This window comes from Hippoglossus hippoglossus, chromosome 20 (genome assembly GCF_009819705.1).
Source record: "Hippoglossus hippoglossus isolate fHipHip1 chromosome 20, fHipHip1.pri, whole genome shotgun sequence".
NCBI classification, from domain to species: Eukaryota; Metazoa; Chordata; class Actinopteri; order Pleuronectiformes; family Pleuronectidae; genus Hippoglossus; species Hippoglossus hippoglossus.
The window spans coordinates 3405583-3433445 of NC_047170.1; the positions used below are offsets into that span (position 1 = coordinate 3405583).

General features: G+C 42.7%; 1 protein-coding gene across 6 annotated transcripts in view; it reads right to left on the bottom strand.

Moving 5' to 3' along the window:
* The window catches only part of scospondin (subcommissural organ spondin), a 75337-nt gene that overhangs the window by 4546 nt on the left and 42928 nt on the right, over window positions 1-27863 (bottom strand). For 5 of the 6 annotated variants that reach the window (XM_034572710.1, XM_034572712.1, XM_034572713.1 and 2 more), the window contains exons 94-117: window positions 27079-27316; window positions 26513-26665; window positions 26343-26389; window positions 25976-26146; window positions 25636-25812; window positions 24805-24960; window positions 24553-24677; window positions 23338-23477; window positions 22770-22816; window positions 22434-22682; window positions 20454-20615; window positions 19739-19855; window positions 19491-19629; window positions 19097-19293; window positions 18773-18943; window positions 18326-18453; window positions 17588-17742; window positions 15004-15050; window positions 14080-14244; window positions 13199-13413; window positions 11728-11823; window positions 5733-5793; window positions 4994-5124; window positions 2085-2235 (exon numbers count right to left, since the gene is read on the bottom strand). In XM_034572710.1, the coding sequence (XP_034428601.1) occupies window positions 2085-2235; window positions 4994-5124; window positions 5733-5793; window positions 11728-11823; window positions 13199-13413; window positions 14080-14244; window positions 15004-15050; window positions 17588-17742; window positions 18326-18453; window positions 18773-18943; window positions 19097-19293; window positions 19491-19629; window positions 19739-19855; window positions 20454-20615; window positions 22434-22682; window positions 22770-22816; window positions 23338-23477; window positions 24553-24677; window positions 24805-24960; window positions 25636-25812; window positions 25976-26146; window positions 26343-26389; window positions 26513-26665; window positions 27079-27316 (3438 nt within the window). Of the gene's footprint in view, window positions 1-2084; window positions 2236-4993; window positions 5125-5732; window positions 5794-11727; window positions 11824-13198; window positions 13414-14079; window positions 14245-15003; window positions 15051-17587; window positions 17743-18325; window positions 18454-18772; window positions 18944-19096; window positions 19294-19490; window positions 19630-19738; window positions 19856-20453; window positions 20616-22433; window positions 22683-22769; window positions 22817-23337; window positions 23478-24552; window positions 24678-24804; window positions 24961-25635; window positions 25813-25975; window positions 26147-26342; window positions 26390-26512; window positions 26683-27078; window positions 27317-27863 lie in introns of those variants that run through there. The other variant, XM_034572714.1, reaches the window with a different exon arrangement.

Consider the following 27863-nt stretch of genomic DNA (forward strand, 5'->3'; position numbering starts at 1 on the left):
CCCTGCCCCCCAGCAGTGCATTTGTTCACAGCAACCATATGGCTAATTACTTAAAATTCATTTTAATACGTGCATCTACACAACAACATTCCAGCAGCAGATGAGAAACGTATCCATGTGCGTCCTCTCCAGGCTTGTGTCCGTGTCTGTGAGTGAGGCGGAGCGAGAAGCATCAGTTGAGAGATGAGAAAACTTATAGTAGTGGCAGTTAATATGTGGAAGTGTGTGTGAGAGCGCGGCCGCATGCCAGTCCAGATTGATCGCTGGAACAATCTAATCCGTCAGACGTGATGTCCGCGGAAGTGTAGCACTGGAAGGGGAATATGAGCTGGAGAGGGGGTGGGCCCTGTGTCGTATGTGTCTACATCCAATTAACTAACGCAATCAGCCATGTTGAAGAATGGATTAGTACATAATTGCTTCAGAGGTGGGAACCTCCATTGATTTATTCATAGTGGGCAAAGGCAAATGTATCTTTAGAGTGTGTCAATATGTGGTAATGTATGACTTTGTATGTATGTGTGTGACAGTCTGGCACTAATGGAAAGGGACTGAACATGTATATTTGAAGACAATAACATCAAATTTAAAATGCTTTCAAATGAATTGTGACAAGAAGAGATGATGGAGGCTTACTACATTGTACAGGACTATGTGGTACACATTATAAGGGGTTGAAGACAAGTCACGTTGATGATTTGTCTATTTTTAATTGAAGTTGCTGTTGAGACAATCTTGACACAAACCAGGCAGTGCACCATTTAAATCACAACATTATAGTAAAAACACTGGTGAATCAAATTGTGCATCTAAAGTGGGCATCAGTGTTTTAAATCTCCCAAAGAATTAATACAATCTATGGCAGTAAGGGGGCTGCACGCGCACAAAGGTCACGCTCACGTACTCACACAGATTCCGAGCGAGAGGTACACAGACTAAAGAGTGAAAGACAAGTTCTCGTGTGAAAGAATTGCATATTATGCCATAACCGCAGCTGAACCGATGAGGTCAGGCAGTCTGCGTGGGCGGTAAAAACGTTATGGGCCGTAGCGCAAGCAAGTGGCGGATAAACACTGCGAGCAAGAATGCGTCAGTCTAGATAACTAATGGGAAACACTGGATCAGTGCATCAGTCAGTGTTACCTCTTTGCTTTTCAGGACTTCGTGAAATACAGATGAGTGGGGTTGAAGCAACCTGAGTGAAACGCTCTTTAGGTGTTCTTATCTTTTTTTAATTTGGTAGAAAGCAGATAGATTTGTTGCATTACCTGTAAGTGTGCCGGCGGTTTTCTAGCAGTTTTAGAGATAACTGCTTTGAGAAATATTTGCATGAATAGAGCTGAACCACTGCCACACTGATGACTTTGAGTCATCTGTTTTTGGCACCAGCTCCTCATCCTTCACGCTGCTTGCTCACGTTGAAATGTTTTCTTCAGGCATGAAGGGGAGAGATGATGATGGAGGCCAATGCAGCCATCTATTAGTTGTTTGCGTTTGTGAATAGAAGAATAGAATGCCTTTTATTGCCATTGCACAGCTGTCCAACGAATTGTACGTGTCTCCCTGAGTGTTGCATACAATATACACTGAGAATAATTAAGGGAACATTTAATCAATTTTATCGGCTTTGGTGCAAATGAAAGTGACAACAGGTGCAATGAAGTGGCAAAAGCAAGACAACCCCCGAAAAGGAAATGGTTTTACATGTGCTGGCCACAGACAGTTGCTCTCTCCTCATCCTTCCTGACTGATTCTTCTCTAGTGTCCTTGTTACTACTGGTAGCATGAGGCCGTACCTGCAGCCCAATCAGGTTGCACAGGTGGTCCAGCTCCTCCAGGATGGTACATCCATACGTGCAGTAACAAAAAGGTTTGCTGTGTCTCCCAGCACAGTCTCAAGAACATAAAGGGGAGATACCTTTATGTACACACATCCATTGGTATTTACCTGCCTGTCTGCTGGGACCCTGTATGTAAACATGAGCCACGTGCCAATGTTTTTACATATATTTAAATGCTCGGCTCACTATCTGACATGACAGATGTACAAGCAAATCCATCCGGCCTCGTTCATGACTCCCCACCTTGACAGCTGGTGCACTCGCAGCTGTGTATGACAGGCAGGACGACCGGCTCGCTCTCGCCGTTCTCACACCGCAGGCTGAGGAAACGGACGGGGGTGTCTGGATCCAGACGGTAGCTGCAGCACTCACACACCGACTGGAGGTACGGCTCCTGGGTGGATAGAGGGAGGAGAAGAGGGGATGGAATTACTGGAGAAGATGAGAGCAGCAAGGGGAGTAGAGGAGGTGGAAAGGGAAGCGGAGGGATAAGGTGGAGGAAAGCAATTAGGAGATTGGGAGATGATGAGGAGAGGGAGGAATTAGAGCAGGAAGAGGTTATGAGACAGAAGAGGAAGACAAGTCGAGACGATATGAGTAAAATGAGGAGAAGCTCAATACAAGGCGGGTGTCATATGTCTTCACTCACATTACTTACAGCAAAACAACAAATACGGACAGAAGTTATCATCCTCTGTTTTTATTTTCTACAGTGGATTTGTCATGTTGATATAAGGTTGTGTAATGGTTGTGAAACCAAAACAATAACCTGATGCTAAAAGAATCTAAAATGACTAAAACGCAATACAAACACAAATTTGGGAAAGAATTGGATGATGATTTAACATGTTTTTGTAACTCTTGGTATCCAAAAACCCAGTCTCGATGCTTTGCGTGATAGAGGGAGGCTTGGAGATGGAAACTGAGCTCATGTGTTCAATTAGTGCAGGAAAAGACCTGAGGAGGAGGGAGAGTGCAGAAAGTGTAATGCATGATGACAAAGAATGATAGATAATAGGAGGAGAGGGAGGTGAGAGGAAGAAGAGAGTCTGACATCAAACACCTTCAACTTCTATGAGAAATAGCAGTTATTAGTGCTTCACACACTTTGAAGTCGGCAGTGCGAGTGTGTGTTTGTGTGTTTGTGTGTGTGTGTGCGCATGAGCTGGTGGTGAAAAGAGCCTGTGGTTCCTCTGAGTGCGTTCCCGGCTCTCTCCAGTCCTGCGGATCAATGAAAAGGGAACTTCGCCGTGCTGCCTAGTCACCGGTTACCATCCCTGGTTGCCACAGTAACAGGAGGTAATGACACATTTAGCTGAGCTGATGTTTATTTTTACTAATCTCCCGGCGTGATTGACTCTATTTTTACAGTGGAGATGTATGGATGCCAAAGAGGAACAAAGTCGCCATGGTGATGAGGTGATGAGCTCGCCGTCTCGCGAGGATGGAAAAGGCAACGAGCGAAGGTAGGAAAAGAACAAGGGAGGGGGGGAAAAAAGAACCTGAATCGTTCACAGGCTCCACACGTGACCCCTTCACAACACTCCTATCCAAAACATCTATATTTAGATCTGCGGTGACTCAACTACTGAATGCTGTATTGTTGTTTACCTGTTTCCATGTCATCCATGTGAACATGGCGACAGGTTACCTTCTGTCAACTGTGATTACAGCTGTGAACCGAAGGGAAAATGATCTAAATAATCATTTCACCATGTTCACAGCCTCTTACCTGTTATCCTGCGGGTGTGTCGACGGTCTGTGTTTATCTTGAGAGGTGTGAGATCACAGCACGTGTGCCCATGCTGCACGGGGACGAGGGTTTGACTTGATTTTATTTTGCGAAAAACACACTCAACACTAATGTCGGGTCACGTTTCAGGAGGAAAACAGATGGGAAGTATGGCTGCACAGTTACAGCTAAAGCAACACTCCTGAATATTATTTTTGGAACGCTTGTTAATAATAGTTATGGGCAATTTGAGTTTTTCATGGCACTTTGAATCTAAGTCTACCTAATTGCACAAACGTCTGTCTGTCTGTGGAAAGCATATCTCATGAACCGTTCATCTTATTGGCTTCACATTTAGCACTTGTGTTCTTAATGGCCCGAGAAAGTGCAATTTAGTAATTGTAATTCAGTGCAATTCGGCCATGGGATAAGTTTAATATTAATAAAAATGGAATAAACAAGTGACCACACTCTGTAGCCGTCATGGGGGCGGGGCTGAACAGCTACTCTGTAGGCCGATTTGAACATGTCTTCTTCTACATCCACACATAACCGACAGCACCGGTCGCCAACTGGCGAGCCGCGGGCCAAAACAGTCCCGTCAGCAATAATATCTGAACAACCAACTCATTTTGATAATTTGGGCATTTAAATTTCACCATTTCTGATACTCATGGGTGTGGCGGGTGCTGATCTCTATCATGGTAACAATATTGATTGAATCAATTCCTCTTTGGAAATGTGTATTCAAAGTAAAACCACAACATTTGTTTTGTTGCTGCTGTGCTTTATGTTGAGTTAAATTAGAGCTATTATTTTGAAAAGTTGGTGTCTGAACATTGTGTCTATTTTTTAACAAATTGAGAAGACAGCAAGGTCTTTCATTTTATGAAGATCAGTGACAATGAAATCTTCATTGCAGATAAACTAGGTAGGATGAAGGCAAAGTTTTCTAACTTCACTCTGCACCATAGACTGTTTATAAAAACCTAGTCACACAAACAATAAATAAGTGACAAGGAATAATTCTGAAGTAGCTCCAGAGCATAACACAGGCAAAGCAAACCGCCCATTCCAAACAGGCAGGTTTACAATGGGCACTGCACTAGTGTTGGAAATGTAAATCTACTTTTTAAATGAATATTGCAGGAATTCCTAACCGTAGGAAGCGCAACATACGGTTAAACACAATTAACTGTACTGCCCTGAAGTGTAGTTTGACAACAATTAACAACCCACTGCTTTTTTTTCAACCAATTCATTTTTGTCCACTTTGCTGCCTGTATTGATCGCCATTGTTTTGACATGGATGTCAATACTGGTCATTGTCGCCACAAGATGTTGGAAGAGTAATACCCTCTCTCTCTCTCCATGTGTGTGTGTGTGTGTGTGTGTGTGTGTGTGTGTCTACTTTCCCTACCTCCAGGATGACATCAGTCCTGGACAGACAGCGTCCCCTGCAGAAGCTGACCTCCACGTTGTCAAGCCGACAGCCCCCCTTGGTGATGTTCCTGACCTGCATGTAGCGGCGACACTCCGGCAGGGGCTCGCCTGAAGGAACCACAGAAACACAGAGGAGGAGGAGGAGGGGAGACAGGGGTTAACATGAGATTGAAGGACGAAGCAGAGGGAGAATAAAGAGGGCAGGGAAAAGGTGAATAATGAAAGAAAAACGATTTTTCTTTCCATTTGCATGAAAAAGTACAAAGGAGCCAGAGTCCTTCCAGAGAGCACAGCGACATTGTCGTGCCCTCTCGCAGCATGTGACATTTCCTCCACTGGGAGACAGATTAAAGCCCCAATGTAGGTTAAGTAATGTCATCTCTCACTAATTGGCCACTGTGGCAATTGGTTTTTGCTTAGCTATAAAATGAACTACTGAACATTCAAATCCAATAAAGTGGAACAGCAGCCACAGAATGAAAATGTAGCTTTTGACTGTTTCTAATTACATATTTGTTATCAAAAGTCATTTGTCTGATACACAAGGATGCTGTCAGGTTGATTAATTCATTTGTTGAAGCTAATGGCTTCATTTATAGAGCATTTCTTCATGAATTTCTCCTTGTTAAACCATAAATATATATTTAATTTCTGAACACTGTCTGAATGTGTGGTTTTGTTGCCGTGTTTTTCTACCTTCTGCATGTTGCACTAACCTGGAAACTGTTTTCTGCAGACCGGACAGCAGCTGCCTGGTTCCTCCACCTTGACCTCCCCCTGAGAGAGAGAGAGAGATGATTTGTCTTTTTAATATATTTTAGAAAATGAAAACAGACAAGTAATTCAACAAGTGATGGAAAAAAAGAATATGCTGCACACTAACAATACATTTATTAAACCGCACACATCAAGGTGACTAACACGCACGCACAACACACACAAACACACACACACACACACACACAGTCCACCCTCAGGGACTGCAACTGCAGGTGGTTTCTTGTACCATTTTGCAGGATTTGTAAATATGCCTTATTCTTGTATTTTCTTATATTTTTCTAATATATAATTTCTATATTTTAACACTGTTGTATATACATATCTTGACAGGAGAGAGAAGCCTCCTGCAGTTCATTGTACCCAAGTATGACAATTAAGATCTCAAAATCTTTGCATCTTGAAAAGTGACGTAAGAACACACTGTGGACATAGTGGGTGAGGAAAGGAATTAAATCCTATCCAGGTTAGCCAGAGCCACAATAAGATACCCAATGCACCTGTTACAAAATAAAAATATACAGAACAAGTAATCATTTAAAACATTATTAAAGCAGAGAGAGAGACATGAGAACAAACTTTACACAGACACAGGAGAAATTGTCAATATCTTAGCAGAGTGTGGAAATTATGTGAAGGAAGCAGAAGGGGAGTTAAGATTATAAATATTACCATTTACCCCATTCAAAACTCTGAATTTGAATCTGTGTTGGAAGTGTTAAAACCATTGAATGTGGGAATGCTTTCTCATTGTGGGAACTGTGAGGTCTCGACCTTACTAAATTGCCTTGAGATAATGTATGTTGTTATTTGGCGCCACACAAATATGGCTGTATCTTTACGAGGGGGATATGGATCTCAAACACCAAATGCACCCCCCAAAAAAAGGTTCTGTTATTATGGTGGGTTTGGTCACAGTCTCCAGAATCATCTGGAGACATTTAAACACTGCTGTATCTGGAGACTTGGAGTAGTGTTTTATACTGCATCTTTTGAGTCTATGCTTAACAGATTGAGGACAAATGCTGGGACGAACCCGTGGGAGCTTTTATGGACCTTTACAGTATAAGGACTGAGGGTGAGTTGTGTAATTATTCTATTTCAGATTATTAAATTTGTCTGTTTTCTATGCACTTTTGGATTTTATCAGACTATAACATGGAAAATTCGATGACTTAAAAAAAATTTAAAGCACTATATACCTTTCCCCTGAACCCAATACAATGCCACCTGTTATCACATGACCTTACCCTATACTTAAAGGGCCCATATTTTACACCTTTCTGGGATTTAATTTGAGGTATTGGTACCCCTAAGATGATATATCAGTGGTTTAAAGCCGAAAAAACTGCTGCAATGTGTATTTCCATGGCCTCTCTTCTGCCCCTCTCTGGAGCTGCAGACAGAACAGGCTGTTTTCACCAGCCTCTTGAGCCCCTCCTCTGATAAACACAGGTGAAAGTCACGTTATGTTTTTATACCGCTATAGAAGACCAGCCACATATTCACAGTCGGTTACAACAGGATGTTTCTGAACGGTAAGTTACACCATCCTCATGTTTGTTCAAGTTTTAGCAGGACAGTCGGCCAATGTAGTATCGTCCCGAGTTACAGTACGGAGTTTCACAACAGAGTTTCAATACGGAGTAACGAGTAACGTCTACGTTACTCCGTACTGAGCACAGAGACACGGCACGTCAGAAGAAATAAAGCTAACCGCTCTTCTCAAACAGTAACGTTCTTTGGAGGAATGTGCACGGACACATTCTCTTCCTTGCATCCCTCCATGCTGCAGTGTTTCTTCAGTGTTGTATGTTGTGGTTAGCCTGTGGTAGCTAACAAGCTGCTAGCTCAGCAACATGTCTGCTTGGTGTCGCGTTCGGTGTGGAGGGGTGTTGGTGGTGGAGGTGACGGGGAGCGGGGGTGGTGGGTTTGGAGGCTGGACTGGTACCGGCTGGGTGGGCCTGAGAGATGATTGCGATCCCGAAATACATCATACGGACAGGAAGTACCAAACGAGACGTTTCAATAACATATTTCTTAGGATGGACTGAGTGAAAAAGTCCACGGAGTGTCTGTTTTCATACTTTGAGGGTCCCTACTGACCCCTTCAAGTAATTACGGATAGTAAAAGGCCAAAACATTTATTTTACACAATGTGGGACCTTTAAGTCATGTTATGATAACCGGGCCTAATCTACTAACAAAAAAACTAAAAACCTAGTACAAGAACCTGAAATGAAGATATGTTTGTAGGTCAACAAATGCAGAATATGCAGTTTCGACTATATCACCAACATTTTTAATATCAGATGATTATCTCAGTCTACATAACTGAGAGCGAAAGTGATGGAAGTACAGAGAAAGAGTGAAGCAGCGGAAGAAGAAAGATCCAGAGAGAAGTAAGTAGTCCTGTGGTGTCCCTGTCTGAGAATAGCTGCGGTTAGGATGCAGAGTCACACACACACACACAATCTGACAGCAGTCTTCAGAGCACTTACCAACACCAACCTCAGCTCACCCCTCAAACGTCCCCCAACTATACAATCCCTCTAACACACACACACACATTTGTACTTCTATCTTAGTGAGGACACTCATTGGCATAATGCATTCCCTAGCCCCTTACACTAACCCTTACCATCCAAACTAAATAACTAACCCTAACCCTTAAGCTTACCTAAACCTAATTCTAACCCAAACCCTAAAATAAAGTCTTAACCCCCACAACCCCAACAGTCAATTAAAGGGGGGTCACAGTGAAGTGAACACCGGCCAAAATGTCCTCACTCCATTGGTTGTAGGCTCCTCACAAAGATAGCTGTAGAAGAGCACACACACACACACATACACAAACACACACACTCACAGCTCCTAACTCTTAACCCTGAGGACTTCTCAGGTCCACTCTGCTCTGCCGCTGGCCTTCCCTCAGGGACGGAGCAGCCCACTCACTTAAAGGGTGGGAGGTCACAAAGAGGACCATTTTGAGTCTTTTGAGTTAAAAGCTTACGTGTGTATGTGTGTGTGTGTGTGTGTGTGTGTGTGTGTGTGTGTGTGTGTGTGTGTGTGTGTGTGTGTGTGTGTGTTTGTTTGTTTGATGTGGCATGAGGTGGAAGTGGTGTGAAATGTGGATACTGGTTATTTCATGAAAAGGACACTTGGCATTTTAAGTAAAAGGTTAGTGAGATTTGTGTCATCTGCAGGCTGTGGCCACATGGAAATCAGAAGTGTTCATGTGGATTCGGGGAAACATCCTGATCAGTTTTTATCACCAGAGATGAGGATAAAAAAAACGCGGCTCACAGCGGAGAAGTGAAGACGGAGGTTTAAATGTTTTAATCAGCAATGCCATTAAATGTAAGCTGAGTCATAAATACCAAGAAGGCACTGACACAAACCAATCCTCAGCCCCAGCACAGTGCATTAAATTACTTTTTCATTCTGGCCGGGGTAAGGTGCTGCTTTTACGAAGGCATAACTTAGTGCAGCTGGGGGATTTGAGAAGGGGAACACAAAATAGTTGAGCGAGTCAATGATGCGAAGGCATAAAAAGCTGTGCACACCTCAGGTGGAACACTTACTGTACTTTGCGGAGCTCACAGTGCAATTAACCTCTCCCTTCAGTTCTGGATGTCAGCAGAATTTATTTTTACCTCGGCATTTATACAGCGCTGTTGTGCTAAAGATATCAACTCAGCGCGTGTGTGGAGAATGAAACAGTGGACTTTTCTGTTACTTTCTCCTTTTCCTTCACCACAGAGAGAAAGCTGTTTTTCATAAATTAAGTCTGTTCTGGACCTTCGCCAAGGAGCTTATGTTTTCAGCCCTAACCATTTTTTGGTGTGTATGTGTGTAAGTAAGATTACAAAAAAAGGATGTCGTATGGGTCAGGGAAGAACCCATCAAAGTTCGGTGCAGATCTGAATAAGAGGGCAGGTTTGTTTTCACTTAGTCTAACACTGTATTTTTGACATTTTCACCATTTTCCCAGGGAATAATGTATGGCCCAAAATGAAATGCAGCTTGATTGAAATATTAAGCCTTGCGACAGGTATGTGCTCTACTGAGTCCCATTATATTTAGCAAATATCTTTTTTGTAAGGTTAGTTCATGCGCAGAATGTTTTCCATGAGGCTATTTTTGTTTTTTGTTTACCCAGGTTTTGAGATGAGAGAATGAATGAGAGAAGAAAAAACAAAATCTGAAATTTTTTCTTGTTGTCCTTGAGAGAGGTAGATTTTCAAGTGCCTGACAGATCTTGTTTAATTGAGTGAAATATCTCAACAGCCATGATATTGGATTGCAATGAAACTATGTATGAACTCATTCATGTCTTTGGTCATCCCCTTCCCTATGTAGAGCAATTATAATGTTTTTTATTTACTTTTTTTTGTTCAATACTCAAAAGTTAAGCCAAGCCTTTCAAAAAATTGTTTTCTTACTTTGCTTTACTGGTATCGAGCCATGGAGTTCAGTTTAGTTTTATCTTCCCAAGGTTCGACATATTTATCTGTGAGGTTTTTCTGTTTCTACCTGACACACCACAGTGTTTATAGCTTTCATTACTACAGAAACAACGTCTGGACAGTTTGTTCTGTGGACTACGCAGAGAAACAGGGACACTGTTTCAGGAAGGAGTCGTTGCTGTTGATTTTCCTAGATTTTTTCTAAGCTGTGAACATCTCACATGAATTTGAATTTATGGTTATTTTGATAAGATAAGATGTATTTGCATGGCTGGAGCCTATGAGAGCAGTTAAATGTGGTGTAGACTTGCAGCCATGGAACAAGCAGAGAGTGAGGGAGAAGCAAAAGGATGTTTGGGAGACAAATAAACAACGTAAAGGCCATAAAATGTTTTTTTTAACAGTCATAAGCAGATCCTGCTCTAAATCAGTCTGAAGCAGGACTGGAAAAGATCCATCTGTGTCATGCACTACAAAAATAAACTCAAATTTCATACGAGTTTATTTTTGTCCTCATCTTCCTCTTGTTGTACAAAGTGCATCCATAATTGGCTGCTCTGCTCAGCGTCTCCTCTGAGATCACCAGGTGTTAACAACCCATACATGTATGACCAAGCAGTGTCCTTGTGACAAAGGCAAAGACAGTTTTCTCTCTCACCAGCAAGCACATAGTAATGCCTGACATTACCATTACACAAAATATTACATGTTCAATATTTAAAAACTTCACAGCATTCCATACTTGATATATGATGTTATTAAAAGTGCTTCAAAACTTCGGCGGCTCCTAAAATTGTGCTGCGGCTGACGCCATAAAATTTTGCAGAACACGCTTCACATTTGTCAAGGGGTGGATATACTGCATCCAAATGAAACTCAGCAATGTCAGGAGTGAGTTTCGCGGGAGGGAGAAGGGCACGGTAACGGAGAGAGTGGAGGCTGGTGGGAGGATCGGACAGTCAGGTATTGATCTACTTCAGCCAGAGACTTGCAGAGAACATCCCACACATTCTTGAGGGAGCAGAGCATTTTCTTCCCTTGCTCGGAGTAATTGAGATGTTTGTGACCGCCAGAGATGCTGTATGAAGTGTCCCACCCCGGGGAGGCAGCGGGGGTTGAATAGACAGATGTCTGGGACTAGATCCTCAATATTAGACTCTTTCTGTCTGTTTGACTGTGATAACAATTTAAGTTGCTGGATAAAGAGATCCAGTGTTTTATTTATAAGTTCCTCCTACAGTAAATGACTACATCTGCCAGACAGGGCACAGATGTGGTGCATTACATTTCCTTTATCCAGGAAAGTACCTACTGTATATTTTCCAGGTATTTCACCACCCTGGTGTCTTTGAATGTAGGGAGTAATTACATCTCATTCAGATGAACACATACATAGAGAATAAGCACTCAGACAGAATCCAATCAGACAAATGTCGATTTGATGTGGAGAGTTAGCGTGTCTCACCTCATCACAGTGGAGTGGAGGACACCTCAGCTGGCACTGCTTCTTCCCATTCACACATCGACAGGACGTGCAGCCCTCCTCCCACTCCGATCCTGCCTGGCTCACACACACACACGGACACACACACACGGACACACACACGGACACACACACGGACACACGGACACACACACGGACACACGGACACACACACACACACACACACACACACACACACACACACACACACACATTTATATTCACCTCCCAGACTCTTGAAATGCAGGTACTATAATTATTCCTCAACAGTCCATCACTCTTTCCTTCAGGCACATTCACATTACCGTCTGTGTCAGAGCAGGTTTGATGAAGTAAAACTGGTCTTAGCTCAGGATCTATCTTTTCAGTGAATCCACTAAAGCTCTGGCTGCACCGTTGTGCATAATTTAGGTTATGGGGGCACATTACCATGCAGTGATTACAACAACACACAATACAGAGTGCATCGTATATTTTGCGCGTTATAGCTGTGGGAATGGGCGACAGGGCTTTTGCCCGTGCTAAAGGGCCCACATTGGAGAGCCTTTGTCGCTCACACTGAACCATTTGGCATAACAGTCATGAGGTGGCTGATTAGAAAACCATAGAGGGTCTTTATGTAGACATTAGTCATCACCAGCTGACGGATAAAGAGAGAGAAACAGAGAGGTTGGGCGTGAAGAATGACGTATAGAGAGGCAGGGGTTGACAAAGGGGAGAGAGAAAGAAGAAAGGATAAATGGAATAACGAGGGTGAACAGAAATCCTGTGAGGAAAGCAGAAGAGGGAAGGTGAGTAATAAAGCCAAGGTATGAGAGGGGAAAGAGAGAAACGAGCCAAATGAAAGAGCCAGAGAAAGTCCTGGAGAAGGAAGATCAAGAGGAGTGATCTGACCTCTTGTCACTGTATGATTAATTCTCATAATCCTATAATATCCCCACCTTCATAAATAATTCCTGGCAGGCTTGCCCAGAGTGCTGGCTTTCTACGATACTGGCTACATAATTGATGAAGCTGAGGGCTGCAGACGCATTGTGGTGTAATGTGGCCCACAGGGCATGTCACTCATCTTCTAATAGGGCCATTCATTATGAGTAAATAACACAATGGGAGTGAATGGTATCGAATAAAAACAGTGCATTAATGGTCAGGTTCAGACACACGCCACAATGAGGCAGGCGGGGTGGGAACAAGCTGCCAACATAGCAGGGCAGCAGATGCCTGGATACTTGGGTGTAAGCCAGTGTGTGTGTGTGAGAGAGAGAGAGAGAGAGAGAGAGAGAGAGAGAGAGAGAGAGAGAGAGAGAGAGAGAGAGAGAGAGAGAGAGAGAGAGAGAGAGAGAGAGAGTGTGTGTGTGTGTGTGTGTGTGTGTGTGTGTGTGTGTGTGTGTGTGTGTGTGTGTGTGTGTGTGTGTGTGTGTGTGTGTGTGTGTGTGTGTGTGTGTGTGTGTACCTCTCGCAGGATGCCCCGGTCATGGCAGGGGCAGAGGGCCGGGATGACACACATACCCTCAGTGTTTCGGTAAAGTCCCTCCTGACACACGCAGCCCTCAGCGGAGTGACTGCAGTTGACAGGAGAGGAGGAGTAAATGTCCTGGCAGCTCCTCTCACACAGCAGGACCTCCTCTGTCACGCGCCTCCTCCTCCACTGCTCCCCGTCAGGGCAAGCTGCAGAGGGCGAGGAGGGCGAGGAGAGGGAGAGCGACAGGAGTGAGATGAGTTAAAAAAATAATAATAATAAAGTGCCAGGGACGAGAGGAGAAAATAGAAAGAGGAGGCAAGAGGAGAGGATGGGGAGGGGGAAATTGGAAAAAAGGACAGAATTTAAAGATGAATTGTTGGGAGTAAAGGAGTAGTGGGAATCAAAAGAGGGTGTGGACAGAAAATTAGCGCATAAGAATCTAAAGTACTAATCATCGTGACACTTTAAATGAATCTTAAGTTGAAGTTAATTCCTATTTCTGTGCACATTTAAAAAAAAAAACAAAGAAACTTTATAGCAATAATAATTGCAAGTTAAACAAACTAGGGTGGATGAGACGCTGAAACAGTGATTTCAACCAACTCATGAAGTCAACGCTGGCTTGACTGGTAACAAAATCCACTTTCGCCATTTAGAGATGAGAATCCTGACTTTGCCTTCCTAGTTTTGAAATCAACATCCCTTTTTTTAAAGGAGACATATGATGCTCACACACAGGTTCACAATTTTAATTTGGGTTATTACTTGCAAATGTTTACAATTCGTACAAATTGTAAATTGTAGTTGTTATTATTACATTATCATTTATGATGATCAAAATAACATGTCTCATCTCCCCTCTTATCACTCACCACAGTCAGGGGCCATGCAGATCCTGGTGCGATGGTCAGGGCCCTCACATGGGGCCCCTCCGTATTGACTAGGCTGCAGGACGGTTCTGTTGGAGCTCTGCTGGCCTGAACCACAGCTGGATGAGCACGGACTCCACTGGGACCAGCTGGACCACACACAGTCCACTGGAGGAGGAGCAGAGGACATGAACCAGCACATTCAGATCAGTTTCACTTTTACTGTTATTCACTTGCAGCAGTGCAGCAGCAGCTTATGAAATTAAAACCTCATAAAATAAAATTACAAAAACAATGCATTCACTTATATCAAGCTGTTGTTTAACTAGAGCCTCCTGTGGAAGTGATCCTGAAAGACACAATGCAGCAAATACCCTCAAAGTAAAGGTGAAGGGTTCATTGAAACCTGGATGGGTTGACAGATGTAGAAGCAGCAAATGTGATATGATGGTTTCTATCTGCCTTGTTTTTAAGACCATAAATGTCGGCACTTTTCTCTACAACAGCCACAAAGTGCCATACATAATCCTACACTAGGTTCAAAGTGGCTCCTAGTGCAAAGCAGGTGTCTTTGCTAGATTCTGAGACACAGTTAAATTAAAGCAAAAAGCAAAAAGCAAATCCACTTGTCAGTGCACTGCTATCTTCAGACTTTTGAAGCAGTTAGGATCATTCAACTCTTTCCTCTCCTGCTGCTTCAAGATGTTACCACATGTTTATGTTTTGTAGGTTGTCATTGATTTGACTGCTGCTGAATTATTTTAGTCCACTGCTGCAGCAGCTGTTACCGACCATAGATCAGGTTCACATGTCTGTCATTGTCCGGACAGTTCAACCAAAGATTATTGTAGCTGCTTCTTTCATCGCTTAAAAGGAGCGAGGCCCAGTAAAGTGAGCGACATGCAGCTGGGGCAGAGCATCACTCACCATCACAGCTCTCTGAGGTGCAGTTGAACGCTCCACCTTCGCACACACTGGAGAAAGTTGGTAAAAAAAAAAAAAAAAGAGTTGAGTGAGAGAAGTAGGATGATGACAAAAAAGTGAGCTTGTTATGTTACTGAACACTGAGACGCAGAAGCCATCATCTAGTGAGACTGTCAGAGTATCAAACCACTGAGGAAGATGAAATGACTTACGAGATGTCTGCTGCATCGCAGACTATCTATTACAGATATCATGGTACCTAACAGGATTGTTGTTGACTGCACACTACGACATTCAACTCTGCTGGTGGTGCACAACACTTTAAAACATTAACTCAAAGGTGATTCCAGTATCATTTTTAATTTCAAAATATCAATGTCTCATTACGTTGTGATATCTTTGAGCGTTCATCATAAATAAATCAGACCTACATCAACAAGGTTGATCTCCATGATGTTGACTGTGTAGGTCAAACATAATGCTCTAATGTACGACGGCATATTAGGGCCATTCAAAAGGTAAAAGAATCGGAGATTTGGAAAATAAAGTTGTAATATAATAATAAAAAAGTCATCAAGGCTTTGTTAAGTTTTAGAGGGGGGTATTAGAATATCAGCCTGTCGCCTGCATTCATATGAATAATGCGGAGCATCTTGTTAAGTTATACTTCAGTTAAAGTTTCACATATATTTCTCTTAATTTAATTACTTTTTTCATTCGTTTTCGACTTTCTACTGTGAATATTATTACTTTCTTCCCATTTCTAACTTTTTTCTCTTAATATTGCAACTTTCATATTAAATGACGCCCTTATTCTAGTAATATTACAACTTTATACTTGTAATATTACAACTTTACTCTCATATATATATTTTCTTGTTATGACTTTCTTCTCAACTCTGACTTTCCCCTCATAATATGACTTTTTTCTCATTGAATTCCAAATTTACTGTTGTAATATTACGACTTTTATCTTGTTAAACAACTTCATCCTCATAATATCAAGACTTTTTTCTCAATTCTGACTTTATTCTCATATTATTATTTCTTTAATATGACCCTAATACACTGTTGTTCTGTCACTGATGTCTTAACAATGATAGATGATGATAATACATTGTCTATTGAGATCAAATTTGTGCTTGTGGGATTTTTTGGAGAATTAGAGTCTCTGCATGTTAATAGAATTATTAACATTATTGTGAGTAATCTGTGTGTATTATCAATGAGGCGTGTGGAATCTTTCATTGCTAAAATTAAGCTAAATGGGTTAAAAGATTATACATTCAAAAAGCTAGAAGGATAAAGTAAATAATGAAGTGAAATAGTCCCATACTGAAATAAAATGACATGAAAACAGACCCGGAGCAAAGATTGATTCAAATATATAGACACAAAAATGCCACATTGCTCAAAATGTTTTGTTTTTAAGCTGTTGTATGTGGTACAGGTCTAAGTGATCAATGCAGGAGAGAATACTCTCCCTGAAAGCCAGAATATGCATTACAATACATAACTTAAAAAAAAGATTCATTCTGCACATTACTGTCTGCTTCATGTGCACAGTCAATCTACTTTCAATAATGGAATCTGGCACTTGGGAGGTCAGTCAGACTGATGAAGAAGCACAGCCACTGTTCAAACGGGGGGATGAATGAATACGCACATTAATAAGCAGGAAAGGACAAACATCAGAGGAAATAAAAAACCTGAGGCACAGCTGAGATAAAAAAAAGTCTCTGAACTACCCCAATATAAAACGTCTCAGAAGTTTACTGACCGCAAACCATCCATAACTCCCCATCGCTCAAATATAAAGTTTTATTTTGCACTCATGTAGTCATCCTGCCAGTAGATATTTATGAAGCAGGGTTTAATTTCAGTTTCTTTCCCCACCTCAACGTTTGCTTTCATATATCCTATAGATCCTACATATAGAACCTTTAGTAAATCCAGTAGAGCACATGGTCAGCCATGCTTACCGAACACCCTCCTGCTCTCTGTGCTCTCCCTTCTTAAATGCATGAAGGATTAGAGGAATAATCCTGGAATCAATTACCGTGCTTCAATTCAGAGGCTGCACAAAACATACATAAAACATTTCATCATACAACAGGCTCCTCGGAAAGGAACCAAGAAAATGCAGCGTTGTGAAATCTGAATCCTCAGGGCGCTACAATGTGCCATACGCCTCAGTATTATACAATCTACAATGTAGCCTTCAGTTAATTAGTATTTCCTCAAATCATAAAGTAGAGATAAAGAATGTGGATATGTCATATTTACAGACTGTTTGCACTCTGGCATACTTTGATCAATTCAACTTAAAGGAAACATGGTCATACACTTGACAAATCGATGAAAGCCACTGAAATGTGAAGCACTGTCTGTCTGTCTGTGTGAGGCGAGACTCATATTTAGAGGAGGTAAAGGTTCAGCCTGACTTCTAAGGACCCCCACTCATGGACAAACTCCATGATCCTGCCTCTGAGTTGTGACAGTCACAGCTAGATCCAGATCCTATAAGTGAAGGACAGTGTGGGTGCTCACACCACTTTTGGTGATAAAACTGTGTGTGGTGTCTTACCACGTATTGCAGAGGTGCTGAATGGCTGTTCCAGGCGGCAGCAGAGCGTCTGAGATCTCCGCCGTGCTGACATTCAAGCTTTGGTAACCAGATGGTAGGGAGAGCGCTGAACAGGGACAGTCAGCGTGGGAAACACATGAGCCTCTGTGCAACACCTATGAGGGACACAGTAACACTGTTCAGAATCGGAGCTGCCACCCAACCACACACATACAAACAGATTCTTGCACTAACTTAGTGAGGACATTCCGTCACATCTTACCTTAACCCTCCCAACTACATCCCTAAAACTAACATAGCCAAAACGTTCCTTACTCTAATCTCACCCATCACAACTAGTTGCCTAACCCGAACCTAAACCGAATTCTAACCCTAACCTTAAAAGCTGTGTAAACCAAAATCCTTCATTTGTCTCTTGACATGCTGTATATGTGATTATTGACATGAAGTGCGGCCCTCATCACCAAGAGCTAGAGCACTGTAGCATCAGTAGTCCTCTCTGTTCTCTCTCTCAGTAGCTCCTTCGTGTGGACAGCCTGACCCAAAACGTATCGCTAACTTTAACCTAAACCTCACTTAAAAAATGTCTTCACCTTAAAATCTAATGATTTATGTCACAGGGACTTGCTTTTTGTCCCCACAAGGAAGACAAGTCCCCATAATGTGACTGTGTAAATGGATTTAGGTCCCCACAACATGAGTAATACGTGCATGCAGACAAAGAGAAAGAGTCCTGACCTGTCCAGGAGGGCAGGTACACCCAGGGGTACAGGGCCCAGGTAAACACTGAGTGTGTGGCCACAGGTCCTCACAGGTATATGGACATTGACCTGAACAGTCTCTGAACACCTGCCCACTGGGACACTCTGCAACACACAAATAAAACACATCATGTATTACATCATGTCTCATGTACAGTATATACGTCAGTGCTCAGATGTGAGTGTTGTTTTCTCTGGGGACACTTTACAGTTTGTCTTGAGAAAAGATTTGCTCAGGCACATTTAAGGTCACATCTTTGATTGCATGACACCATAAATACACTTACTGAAAATACCACCCTTAAAGAATTTCACGAGTTGCTTGGCAACCACTATAATTGAGGAGTGATATTGCTCTGTGGATAGATAATATGTAAATGTGGCAAATGCACAACTTCTAATGGTATGATTGTGTCTCTGTTACCGGGCAGGCAGCGGTTGGTGTTACAGACAGTGTGCTGTTCGAGGGGTCCAACACAGGCCGCCCCACCCGGATCTGGCTCTCTGAGCACCGTCTTGTTCCGCATGAACGACCCACCACCACACGTAGCGCTGCACTCACTCCACGGTGACCACTCGCTCAACAAACAACCGACTGGACAGAGAGAAGGAGGACGGAGATAACAAAGAAAAACTTCAGGAAGTTAAATGTGACCTTTTAACACAATATAATTAAATATCTGACCAATAACAAGTTACAATGCAATTAAATATTTAGATGCTTTTGAGTCTGCGCTCCACATCAGACCTGGACATGATGGCAGGTCACAGCTCTCTGTCTGATTGGTGGCACCACAGGAGGGACCACCTTCTGTGTCCTGGCAGAGACGAGTTCTTGTCCAATGGCCACGTCCACAGGAAGCTGAGCAGGAGCTCCATGTGCTCCAGGGCTCATACACCGGGCAGGGAAGCTTGGTGCACACCAGAGTGCCATTCTCACACATACTGCATACAGGAAATACAGCATATAGGAGGTGTTTGGGGAGGGATGAGATAAGAACTTGAGCTGAAACCGGAAATTCTCCTTTTAAAGATTGTCAGAGCTGGTGATCTTCTAATATTTCACATCAATTAGAATAAACTATTTTCTACACGCTTATTGTAATTGTCACATTTCCCTTTCACCCAGATCTGTTTCTTACCAGGTGTTGCAGTCCATGGTAACCTCGTCTTTGGGGAGGTACTCCAGTGTCCCGTTGCCTGATGGGATACCACAGCGACACTCTGTGATTGGCACACAGTGACCGTCCTGCAGCAGCTGTCCCTTCGGACACCGACAACCTGAGAAAGAAGAAGGGAAAGTATTATAAATATTTTGCAGACTGATGTAGGAATGAAAGTTTTGTGTTTTTTGAAGAATCTACTGTTCATGTAAGAGGTCAAAGTTTACCTGCATGACAGGCTCCTTGGAGACATTGAACATGCTCCCATAAGTCAGTGCAACTGCGAGGGCACTGATTGGCACAGTTGTCTTGGTAGGTCCGTCCCCTGTCCTCACAACGCTCCCCTGGGAAACAAGAAAAATCCTTCTTTCACACTCAAAGCTGAGCAAAAACTGTTTTACATTTTCTGGCATTTCATGATTATTTGATTGATACTGAGGAGATTGGATGAAGATTTGAATAACAGCAAAGGTCTGCGGAGCTAATAATTTGAACACAGATTGCTGAAAATCAACTGATTGTCTCAATCTTGACTCTTTTATGACATAAGTTTTGTGAATTTTCATATTTTCCCAATATAAAAACAGGACAATCTCCAACCAGCATTAAACTGAGGAGAACAGAAATACAAGCAACAGATGAATCACTTCCACTCAAAAGCCAAATCCAAAACAAAACAAAGAAACCCTTTCAACCCACTCAACATTCAAATTTGTCGGGTAGACTTGTCCAACATCAACTACTATAATCATTAAAATGGTGTCAACATAATGGTGTATGTGTGTTCAATTCCATTTCGTCATCACCACATCCATTCATTTATTTACAGATGCACATACGTCAAAAATTGAAATCTGTGATTATTCAGTCCCTTAGACTCTATTTAATTAAGCATACAAATATGGAGGTCTACATTACTTTAAAAATAAAGCGTAGTGGTACCTATGCAGAGTCCTGTGTTGCAGCTCTGGCTTTGGGTCTGTTGGCTCTGGCAGCGGGGCCCCAGAGGAGAGGCCAGGGGCCGCCTGTAGCGCTGCCTGACTCCACCACTGCACGGGTCTGCACAGGCCGTCCAGGAACTCCACGCACTCCACTGACACAGATCTGGAAGAGCAGAGTGATTATCATAGCCACCCTCTACTGTCATCCTAATTATAATGATTGTAATTATCACGATGACTGCTGTAATCGGTACGATACTCATCATCATCAACACGAACAAAAGTGTGTTGTTTGTGCACAGGAACACTCGAGCTGATTAGATTTCTGATTAATGCCATGGAGGTGGGAGCTTAAACCATTTGTTCAGCGTGAATCAAACCGTTGTTCATCCTCGCTGAGCAGGTTTTAAATGTCTGGATCCACCGTGATGAAGTACGAGACTTCAAGTGTTTGACATGCAAATCACACTTAAGGACCACTGGGCACGAGAGTAATTCTGAGCCATTCCCATTCATATCTAGCAGGGAGAGGCAGAGAAGAATGGAGGGCTGATGGGAGCAAGCTCAGGATGAATCACCCTTTGTACACGCAACACTAAAACCAATCAACTTCATGTGTCCCCACAGATACATGGACATTTAACTCTTCCCTTCTTCACATCCCTTTTTCCATTCTCACTCCTCTGGGGAACAAGGACAACAAGGAATGCAACCTAACATTTTTCACTGTGGATGCTGATTGCAAGTGCTTAAACTATCTACTGATGGCGACTATTACTCTACACTGCCAGCGGTGAACTGACACACGATAAATATCCACACAAAAGCCAATGCAAGTCTGGTAGTACACATTTTTTAGATTTCAATTAGAGATAGGCCCAACACGCTGTCATTCTATTCTGCTCTAAATGCATACCACACTGTGTACTGTATATCCTGGGTTAAAGAGATCCAATTGTGCTGCCACTGGATAGACTGAAAAACTAAGGTATGAGTTTCTGGCACAACCTTCAATTTGTTTTTTTATCTGTAGGCTCAGAGTACAGATAAAGAACAGCATATGTGCAGTTTCAGTGCTGATGACACAGATTCACATTACACTCCCATTACAATGAGTCTATGGAACCAAACAGTCAATAAGTCACGGAATTTTCCAAAATTCCCTGTAATGAAATACATTTGGTTACTGAGCACAAACGACGCGTGTGTTTATTTGCATGCGGAGCGAGGGCGTGAGAGGCGATCACAAGCGGTCACTCAGGTGTGAAGTGACGCACTTAGAGCCGTCCACTTGTAATCAGATCGCACCGACGCATGTTAATGCCAAGTTTGAACAGGGTCAGAGAGGCAGCATTACATTTTTAAACACCATGACCCTGCTGCACCTCTGTTTTTTAAGAGCTTTAAGTCATGTTCGCTCTTTAATCAACTTGATTTGGAGCTATTTACTCATGCAGCTCTTGTTTACTCGGCTCTTTCAAATGTTCCTTATATTAATCTTGTATTTGATGTTATTCGTTGGTTCCTGTCATCTTCAGCTTATCAGCCTCTTATGTCTTACTTAAAGCACTTTTGAATTGGGCTGTCCTTGCATTGTATTCTACGCACATTTCAAAATGAAATTATCTCCCTCTCCTCTCCAGAGAGCACCATGCTAGAGTCATCTCATCAGCACAGTCACTGTGACAGTCACTCTGACCCAATCTATAATTCATTTCTTTCTACGATACCATGCTTGTCTAGCTCTGACTAGTTCTCTTGCGTTGACTGCATGAAATCATTTGTTGGGAGCAAAGTGTCATATTGTTGCAACATGTTGAGGGGAAGTCGCACGGAGCCAAACTGCCAAATTCATTACTTTCCCTCGCAGTGGAGCTAGAGGGAACTGGAGCTTGACGAAGGCAGACGGAGGAATTGACTGCATTTTTTGCCCCGAGATAAAAGTGAACCTCCCTTTGTCCTCTTGGACAAACACCATTACCTCTGCAGATGGTAACATCTGGACAAAGCCTCTCCTCGACAAGCGGTCCCGAACACTGGCTCTCATCCTCCTCCTCCTCTTTGGAGACCGGGAGACCGGAATCGAGGTCCAAACACGCCCGGAAACGTCTCTGGGTGGACACCATCTTAGTGCCACTGACAACCCCAGCTTGGAAAGAGCTGTTCTGCAGGGAGGATGAGGGAAGACAGGGAGAACAGGGAGTCCACTCCGACCACTCGCTGATGATGACTGAAGGAAGGGAATAAAGAGGCAGAGTAACAGGATGAATGAGCTATTGAAGATAAGGCTCCTTTCATCATTATTCTGCCTTCTTACCTTCACACTCTCTCATGTCACACTGCAAAGTCCCTTCATGACAAAGGCTGGATGAGAGCGGAGACAGATGTTAACAATACAATCAAACTCATAGAGCCCTGATTATGTAAAAGAGATACACAGAGTAAACATACAGTGGGAAGTGATTTAACTGTGAAATAATCCTCTTCTATCCGTGCAATTTCAAAATCATATATATATGCAATACTGTTATACCGTTTATATTTTCTTAAACTGGTCTTATCTTTTCATATCTTTACTTATGTCCTATTATCTAATCTTTACTTGTCTTATCATATCTAATCTGAACCTATCTTATCTTATCTTAAAAACAGAAACAGCAGAGAATGGTTAAGATGCAGCACATATGCACAGCCAGCAGTGTAGCCATGGGTAAAGTTCCTTAAACTGCATTAATCCCGTAAGTGCGCAGTGCTTAGCAGAGTAGATCAAAAGGTCTGTGTTATAGAAGCTGAATATCAAACTGCTACTGGCGCAGGAGGACAGGTGCGGACGAAATTAGCCCCTCTGCCGTGGCTTCATGTATTTTTAACAGCCAGGGTCTAACCAGGTACTGCAGCCGATGGTGACAGTGGCGCCCTCGGGGACGGTAACAGGTGTGGGTGGCTGTCCTGAAGCTCGGTGCTGCAGATGGACGCAGCCACACTCCTCTGGAGGAACACAGGTTCCGTTCTGCTGCAGCAGGCCCTGAATGCACAAAAGAACAGACCCACTGGTAGTTTCTTGTTTTGGTTCATTTGGTTATATATTTAACAGTTTGTATTTATAGAAAACCCTTAATGAATATATATGTACATGTATACACAAGACAAAAGTCCAGTTGCAACACATATATTAACATACATTTAAAAGCAGTAAATATTTAAATATTCAGTCATATATCATTTAAAAGTAATCACAGTTGAGCGATGGCTACTGGTGTGTTCTGCACCTCTGGAGATCTGTTTTATGTGCCATATTTCATGATGTCCCCCCCTCCCTTGCCTGGACATATCATCAGTCCATCAGAGGATTTTGTAATGAATCAAAGCTGGAAGCTGCTGAACTTGGCCAAACAACACTGTAAAATTGTCATCACAACTCATGCCAGTGATGTAGTTACACGATATGTAGCACACACTATAACACTTTCTAAATTTATACCAGTAGATTTTGATTCCCCTCTGGTCTCGACAGACTGGTTTAGATAAAAAACGGCTTTGATGTGACGTTTGAAAAACACAAACACAAACACACACACACACACACACACACACACACACACACACACACACACACAGTGGCATATCTGACTACCTGTCAAACCAGGAGCCCTTTTTTATATAGCTCAAAGTAACATGCAGCTATTTACACCTACAGATTGAGTGTTCAAAAATAATATAATCTAAAAATTGGTTTGTAATAAGTGTTAGGAGACACTAAGTGACAGAATGTGTTTTAATTGCTCTCATCTATTCACATATAGAAATCATATCTAACTAATGAATGTGTGTGTGAAACATAAAACAAAACATCAGAAGTAAAGAGATCACCTGCGTTGCATTCCAAACATTTGATAAGAATCATCTAATTCACATTTACCTTAAATGACCAGCAATTGAGAACTTGCTGTTACAGAATCACTATTAGTCGACTGACATTTTCAGAAACAACAACCATGCACAAGAAAGACTCTTGTTTTTGTGACTCCTTTCAATGTGATACAAACACACTGTATCCTGGATATACTATGAAGTAGAAGAGAGCTAATGGGGAAATTCACCTTTGGGCAGTAGCAGCCAGGCGTGCACTCTCTGACACCTAAACACAGGTCTGCCCGGCCCTGCAGCACACACTGCTTCTCACAGGGGGCTCCACAGTCTGAGTACACGAACGGGGCGTCACAGTCTACAAATAGGAGGAGAAAATACTTTACTATGACACTTTGGTTATTTAAGGGAATGAAAAGACACTTTAAACAATGACAGCTTTGTTATACAGACAACCATGAAGACACACATGGTCATTGACTCACCCCCACACTGACTGAGGCTGCATGCTCTGCTCTGCATTTCCACAGGAGTGCATGGTTGTCCCCTGGTGGCCGGGGAGAGAGCTACGCGGTAACGCTGCTGCCTCTGAGAGGCACAGGAGCACTGAGACCAAGCGCTCCACTCCGACATGGGACAGCCTGCAGAAGCAACACAAATCAACCGATCTGCTGCAACACACAGGTTTAAATAATTCATTCATGTAATTTGTCTTTCGCTTAGATTCAGTGAAGCACTTGTACTCATGTGATCCAGTGGTTGCAGGGCTGATTCTACTGATAATTAATCAAGGTATAATGGGTCTATTTATATACCTAACATTAGATTATCTTCTTTTGCAATCAATGAATCAACAACCTAAGTACTAGAATTAACAAAAAAATGTCTTTGAATAATTCATGGGAATACAGCCACATTTAAGGGACTGATATGTATTAGTGTTTGCATTTTGAATTAATGTGGACTATTGGGCCTAGGGGAGATATGCAGTCCACTGAGTGTCATTCTAGTTCCACATCCTTTCAAATTATTCAACTAATATATCAAACATTTTTTAGCTACATTTGAAAACATTATTTCAGATGTTTTTCTTTCAGTGAGTTAAGCATTGATTGAACCCCAATAGTTCATATGTAAATTCTTGTATTCCTATATATATATGTTCTATAAATGGACCTTCTCGGTCACATGTTGAATACTTTCTGATGAAAATTGCCATGATTGTTTTTTTCCTTTTTGCCTGTGCATCTGTTATCACGCTTTCATGTGCCGACATTACTTTGTGTGCTGCTTTGTGCACGTCTGTCTCTGAGTACCTGGACAGGGCTGTTTGTAACACAGCTGGGTCTCCTCTCTGTTCCTCTCCGCCTCAATCTCAGTGGGACACGCTGCATCTCCTCCCTCCTCACACACACACACCCTGCGCCGCGACACAGACCCAGCACCACAGCTCCGAGAACACGGGGACCATGGCGACCAGGGGCAAAGGTCATCTGGAGACAAGGAGTCAATACAATCGGAGTAAATATGAACTGTGTTTTCCTTCATAAACAACAATACGAACAAAAATATTATATCTAGACGTATTGTGGTCTTGTATTTGAAAATACAAAAGTATACACTGCATAACTGTGGCATTGATGAGAGTGTACACACCCAGACAGGGAGGACTATGACAGTCCTGGGTCTCTCTCTCTGGCCCACTGCAGTCAGACCCATTGTTTCGTGGTGGGGGGTTGATGCAGGCACGGGTTTGGACCTGTGCCCCCTGTCCACATGTCACTGAGCAGTCCGACCAAACTGACCAGGGGGTCCAACCACCATCCACTGACAACAACACACACAGCACATTTGAAATGTCCTTTTTACCAGGAGATTTGGCTGCCTGCTAAGACAGACAAAATGTGTCTCGAGGGAATTAATATCAACGAATCTGTGTAAACTAAAGAACAAACTTCAGAAGCAGAATCCAGGCTGTTTACAGCATTTACTCTTTGTCTTTAAGATAAATGCAGTGACCCACCTCTGCAGTCGATGTCCTGGCAGTAATCTCCCTCGGGGGTGCATGTGCTAGAGAGGCAAAACAGATGAGAAAGAGCTCGGAACACAGACAGGAATGTAATTTCCTTTTCAGTTCAAACCCTTTACCAGTCATACATTCTTTTCCTCTGTGTTTGCATTCATCTGTCTCACCATTGTTTACACTCTCCCTGCAGCCAGGTGTGTCCCACGCTGAGCTCCTGGTCGTCATGCACACAGAGGGGTGGACAGGACCCTGGGCTGCAGGATTTATGTTGGACTTCTTCAAACTGGCAGTCTGCTCCTTCATTCTCCGGGACCAGAGACCTGACACAAAACAAAAACTTACTGTAGCTTGTTAGCTTTGCTTGAATAGTGCTATTCCTCCCAGGTCGTATTGTTCATAAGTTGGTACCAGAAATTGATAAGCAGCCGTTTTTGTTATGTGCATATATAATCTTAAAAACAGGCCTGGGGAAAAAAAACGTTTTTTATCATTCACCCATTCACACACCCATTCATACAGTGCATCTATGGGCAGCACTTTCTCTATGAGTGGCAATTCGAGGGGTTCAGTATCTCGCCCAAGGACACTTCGGCTTGCAGATGGGGATGACTGGAATCGAACCGCCAACTCTCTGTTTAGAGGACGACCACAGCTGCAAAATGAAATTTGCTGCGAGGGTGGAAATTATAGAAAAACATATAAACAGGTAATGTTTTTAATTAATTTCCCTCACCTGTATCTGGTTCTCTGACCCTGCCCACAGGTAACGCTGCATGACGCCCAGCTGGACCAGGAGCTCCACACGCACGTCGCCTGGCAGCTGTCGTTGGTGCAGAGGAGCTGTCCATCGGAGCAGCTGCAGTTGTTACAGTCCACCTGATGCCAACTCCCGGCCGCCCAAATCTGTCCGAGCGAGTCCACACAGTCACACTGCCAGAGCTGCACGCACATCCCGTCCTGCTGCAACTGGCCTGCACACACACACACACACGCACACACACACACACACACACTAGTTAGTCATTTACACAATGTACTATGTTAATGACCTGACATTATGGTGCAGCTGCAGGTTTAAAGTATCTCACTCATCAGCTGCTAAATGCTCCTAAGATTACTGTTCCAGCTACTCACTAACTGCGCCTGTCTGCTGTTTAGTGCTGTGCAGATGGTGACCAATCGATTTCTTGGGCTAAAAACATCCGCCCTGTTGTTTCTGAATATGAGGATGATTACAGTAATGTGACTTACACTATAAAAGAAAAAAAGTTGTGGGCTAAAAGAAAAAAAGAATCCTGAGCAAGAAAGTGTAAAAGGTTCTTTGGAGCAGTGGAGACTTGCAGATGTTGGGCAATAATTCTCTCTGAGGTCGACACTATGAGCGACACCATAAAGCAGATAGAAATATTTATTGGCGCTATTAATCTCCACTGTATCAGAGCATGGGCACTCCTCCCAGAGACAGGTATCTTAATCCAGTGTCGATATTATATATTGAGCACAAAACACTTCAAAGTG